This window comes from Tachypleus tridentatus, chromosome 10 (assembly GCF_004210375.1).
Source record: "Tachypleus tridentatus isolate NWPU-2018 chromosome 10, ASM421037v1, whole genome shotgun sequence".
NCBI lineage: Eukaryota > Metazoa > Arthropoda > Merostomata > Xiphosura > Limulidae > Tachypleus > Tachypleus tridentatus.
Window position 1 is genome coordinate 84,510,328 of NC_134834.1, and position 5,208 is coordinate 84,515,535.

Sequence of the window (5,208 nt, forward strand, 5' to 3'; positions counted from 1 at the left end):
ACGGCTGAAAGGACGAGCATGTTTCACGCGACGGGGCTTCGAGCTCGCGCCTCTCAAATTATGAGTCGAGTGCCTTAACCAAGTGGATATGGTGGACCTTCATTCGTTTTCTAGGGTTATAATATACATTGACATGAAGTGGTATTTCATTATTTCTAAAGCGTGTTTGTCCAGTGTGTTTAAATCTCTGGTGTTTTTCTCAGCTTGATATTCAGTAATATCACTTGGTACTTCAGCCGCAACGATACATGTAACCACGTGACGCCTTGCTAAACATGTCAGGTTTTGGAATCGGTTTCGGTGTTGGTTCAGCATAACGGACTGCAAACAAAGCTCAGTCGTGCATAGAGAGATTCTCATAGAAGAAGAATATTTTTTTCTGCTGTTGGAAGAAAATACCATAAATTATCTATACTCAAGAGTAAGTATTTTATTGTATTTGTTGGAATACGGCAGTTGAAATATAGTTTTTCTTCCTTCTTTAGTTAAACTACAGAACCACTGAAAAAGTTTTTATTTCCACTCATCGTATAATTTTGTAATACAGATAACGCATTGGTATTTTACTGGATAAATAATAAATCGTATAATAGTATTCATGATTTACATTACAACAAGGAATTTTTAGTTAAATCTGTCTAATGGGTTAAGGCTTTTGACTCGTAATTTGATGGTCGCGGGTTCTAATCCCCGTCGCACCAAACATGCTCGCCCTTTCAGCTGTGGGGGAGTTATAATGCGACTGTCAATCCCACTAGTCGTTGGTAAAAGAGTAGCCCAAGAGTTAGCGGTGGGTGATGATGACTAGCTGCGTTCCCTCTAGTCTTACACTGCTAAATTAGGGACGGCTAACGCAGATAGTCCTCGAGTAGCTTTGCGCGAAATTCAAAACAAACCAAACCAGCTTTAACTTCGAGGGTTTATTACCTGAAAACAAATATATTTGGTATTTAACTGATCTAAGGTAGAAATAACAGTTTTATTACAATTATATATTCTGATGAATAGAAAAGAGAAAATCTAAAATGTCTGTTATTCAAACTCATAATTTATAGTTTGATCCTTCTGAAACAAATATGTTGATGAATGTTAGATATCTAATTACTATTTTACACTGATGATAAACATTCTAAAAATGTTTTATTGGATCTAAAGTACTAAATTAAAAAAACAATGCTTATTTATCACTCGTTGTTTGATTTTCATAATTCTATTCATTGGATTTATGTTTTATTTATTGTTATGCACAAAGTTACGCAGTAAGATATATGTGCTTTGCCCATCGATAATATGAAAACCAGGTTTATAAACTCTTGGACTTAACAGTTAAATCACCGGAAACCACTTCACTGAAGCTAGCATATATGTGTGTTTTCTTATAGCAAAGCCGAGGGGAATCGAACCGCTGATTTTAGCGTTATAAATTTGTAAGCTTTCCGCTGTACCAGCGGGGGTCCTGAAGGTAACGTCCTTTCTCAAAATGTTAATTGTATTGTTTGTTTGTTTTGGAATTTCGCGCAAAGCACATTAGGGCTATCTGCGCGAGCCGTCCCTAATTTAGCAGTGTAAGACTAGAGGGAAGGCAGATAGTCATCACCACCCACCGCCAACTCTTGGGCTACTCTTTTACCAACAAATAGTGGGATTAACCACAGCATTATAACGCCCCCATGGCTAAAAGGGCAAACATGTTTGGTGGGACGGGAATTCGAACCTGCGACCCTTAGATTACGAGTCGATCGCCTTAACCCACCTGGCCATGCCTGGTTAATAGTAGTAATTGACCTGGGAAGTGATTGGCTAATACTGCAACTTATACAAACAGGTTTTAAGTTAATTTATTTGTTCGACCTTCCATTACAATTAAGATATGGTGGACGGTGTATATCCACTGAAATAACACTTTCAAATATCCACTTTCAAATAACAATTTTATTAAGATAAACTTTTCAGTTGTTTCAGAAGTATTTTAACTATAGTGTAAACATGTATAATTTGGTTTTAATGAGCTGATACCGTGGCTTTATAATGACTCAAGAACGACGTTTCGGTTTCTGCACTGAGAAAGGCCTGTGTACATGAGCCGAGATGTTGGAACAAAAACAATCAGACCGTTAAAACTACAGTTCATAGATTTAGTTCGTATTTAAATATCTTACTTATCTGACGTTGGTTGTTTGTAAAGTTGAAAAGTTTCTCACAGAAATGTCGTTAAGATATGTGTACAGAAAAATGACCAAACCTTTTTCAATGTGTTTTTGTTAGAGTCTTTTAACTGCATCATTCTGAAATCGTAATTAACTTAATTTAGAGCAGTACTGCTAGGATCGTAAAATAAAGAGGCCTCCGATGTGACAGCCGTAAATATACGGACTTACAGCTCCAAATTTCAGAACAGCAGATATCCTACTCTAACTTTGCCCAAAAACAAACGAACAAACGTAAAATAAAGAGTCCTCTGGTGGGACAGCGGTAAATATACAGACTTACAGCTTTAAGTTCCAGAACAGCAGATATCCTACTCTACCTTTGCCCTAAAACAAACAAACGTAAAATAAAGTTTTTGAAGCATGAATTTTAATTCTTAGCTATCACACATTCTTTCATTTGCTAGTTTCTACATACCAATTTTAGCACTTGCCAATAATCGAGTGTGTTTTGCCAAACAAGCCAAGTTTTGAAATCAATTTTGTTTTTGGTTCGGTATAACAGGCTACAGATAAAGCACAAACGTACAGAAAAGAATGAGTCTCGTATTAGAATATTTTTTCTGCTGCTTTGCTACAACAAGATAAATAATTGAGGTCTAACGATATGTAAGTTTTTGTTTTTGTTGGAGTACCGAAACTACATCTTTTTCGTATTCTTGTTGCTAAACTACAAAACCAGTGAAAAATGTGTTACAGAGTTTTGCTATTTCACGTCTGAAAGATTTCTAATAAATATGTTAAAAGAAATCATGTATACGAAAAAGATTTGATCTTCCTAAACCAGTGTACTATATATCGAAATCTGTCTATATATCACATTATCAAAGATATTCTTCCAGTACGTTAACTTTCAGTGACACATTAAATAAAGCGACAAACTTTACTTTTATATAACAAATATCACGTAACAAAGTTGAATGGGACTTCTACATGCGTGTATTGAGTATTGTGGAAAATCATATATCTCTACCAAACTTAGGAAAATCCGAAAGTAGTTGTTTTAAAAGAAAGTGTTTGATTCATCTTAATAATATTTAATGTTCTTTTGCTGATTTTTTTTACAGAGTTTACATTTTGTGTACCAGAATCCAGGGGTCGTTTTATTTATTCCTGTTGTCCAGTGTCTTACAATATTAGCGCGATTTATCTTGCAATTCATCCACTTCGATGATGAACGAATCAAATTATTTTTGTGAAATATGTTCCAAGTTTTTGACTGGTCCTATTCCATACAAACAACATTTGCAAAGTGGGAAGCATTATAAGAAACTTCTGCTAGTTTCTGACAGGCAACATTTAATCAAAGAAGCAGCGTCGAATGACCAGCTTGTTCTCAAAACTGAAACTAAAAACGTGGATTTTTCAAAGTCCGAGAAATATCTTTGTGCTGGCACCAATTGTTCAAACACAGGAGTTTTATTTAACCAAGAAACGACAAATCAGAATGGCGAAAAAGAATTGAAGGAGAAATGTGATGAGAGAATTGTACAACTTTCAAAACCTGAAGATCCAAGCCTATTTACTTTATCTCATGAAGTCATTGGAGATTCTATAAGCGAAGGAAAGGTTCTTGACGAAAATATTAAGTTTAAGCTGGACTACTTCGTCACCAAAGGATTCCCAAACTCTTTTTTCGTTTGTAAGTACTGTTCTGTAAGCTTCACGGGTCCAGAATGCGCTAAACAGCACTTCAAAAGTCCTAAACATTTCAAAACAATACAAAGATTAACTTTTATTAAAAACTTTAAGAAATCATTTACAAAATATTCTGCAGAAGAATCTAGCAATGAAGTCAGTGAAAAGAGATCTGATGTTGAAACAAAAAAGAGAACCCTCGAGTTCATAGAACAGCTTTCAGGGGATGAAAATAACTCAGAGATCCCAAATGAAAAACCGAAAACAGTAATGACTCAGTCACAAGAACTGAAAACGTTGAACCATTGTACGAATGTAGAAATTTCGAGTTCGGATTGTTCGGAAGAACAAATAAATAAAGTCAATGTTCATAAATATCCTGGAGATATTGGAGCTGAGCTTAAATGTGAAATCTGTAATATTCCAAGCTTTTATGACATCAAGGAGACATTAAGACATTATGAAAGTGAAGAACATATATCCAAAATCAGAACTTCTATGCATTAAGAATCGTGTGTAAAGAATGATAACTTAGCGGTAAACAAAAAATGTACTCGCTAATTGATGAAATATGTTATTCTATATTTCATTATACACCAGCGTATTTAATGTTTCAATAATAAAGACCTTTAAAGCTGCTTAATAAATTCAAGTAGTTAGTTTTGGTGTCGGCGTTTCACATAAATAAACTTATGATATAAACTCATTAGCGTTGCTGTCAAATGTTATTCATTTAAACTGTATTCTTAAGCAAAGCTGGTCGTGTTATGGTCTTTGATGTTTAGAGAGAGATTTACTTTAGGAAAATATAAATGTTTGAGTGTATATAAAAATTTTATCATACATTAGTCCTAAGTGTAAAACACTGATCAAAATATATAACTGTGAATTCTGTTCAGCAAAAATATTATATATTGAATAACAATAACACTCAAAACATATTTTAGATAAATTATAAACATATATTTACAACGAATAAATAAATTGATGTGTTGAAAAACAATGTTCGCTTCCTATTAGTACCTGTTTAAGTTGAGTTGTTGAATGTAATTTTGGTTGAAACGTAAGAAAAGGAAGTAGATATACTTTTTCATTCGTCCAAAATTTAGAAGTAATAAAACTGTATTAGTACGCAGCACTTATTATTATTATTATCTTTTGAAATATTGATAAATATATCTTGATAAGTTGAAACTGACTTTTCTTCCAGGCATTCATAAATAATAAAAAGAAATTCAATTCTACAATTTTCAAATAGTTCAATAGTTTCAAACCATAACAGTCGCATCTGAAAAAAAAATGACGTTCAGGAAGCTTTATGTTATGTGCTTTTCATGTTCAGTATTTTATTGATACGAACCTA

At 33.6% G+C, this 5,208-nt stretch overlaps 1 protein-coding gene across 1 annotated transcript; it reads left to right on the top strand.

Moving 5' to 3' along the window:
- Window positions 1-283: 283 nt before the first annotated feature.
- On the top strand, window positions 284-4,551 carry LOC143229758 (uncharacterized). Its single transcript, XM_076462512.1, has 2 exons — window positions 284-421; window positions 3,275-4,551. The coding sequence occupies exon 2, from the start codon at window positions 3,378-3,380 to the stop codon at window positions 4,350-4,352; it is 975 nt and encodes a 324-aa protein (XP_076318627.1). The 5' UTR covers window positions 284-421; window positions 3,275-3,377; the 3' UTR covers window positions 4,353-4,551.
- Window positions 4,552-5,208: the final 657 nt, after the last annotated feature.

Bases quoted from the DNA above. Each gene is read 5' to 3' on its own strand.
- LOC143229758 (XM_076462512.1), top strand. From the start codon at position 3,378: ATGATGAACGAATCAAATTATTTTTGTGAAATATGTTCCAAGTTTTTG.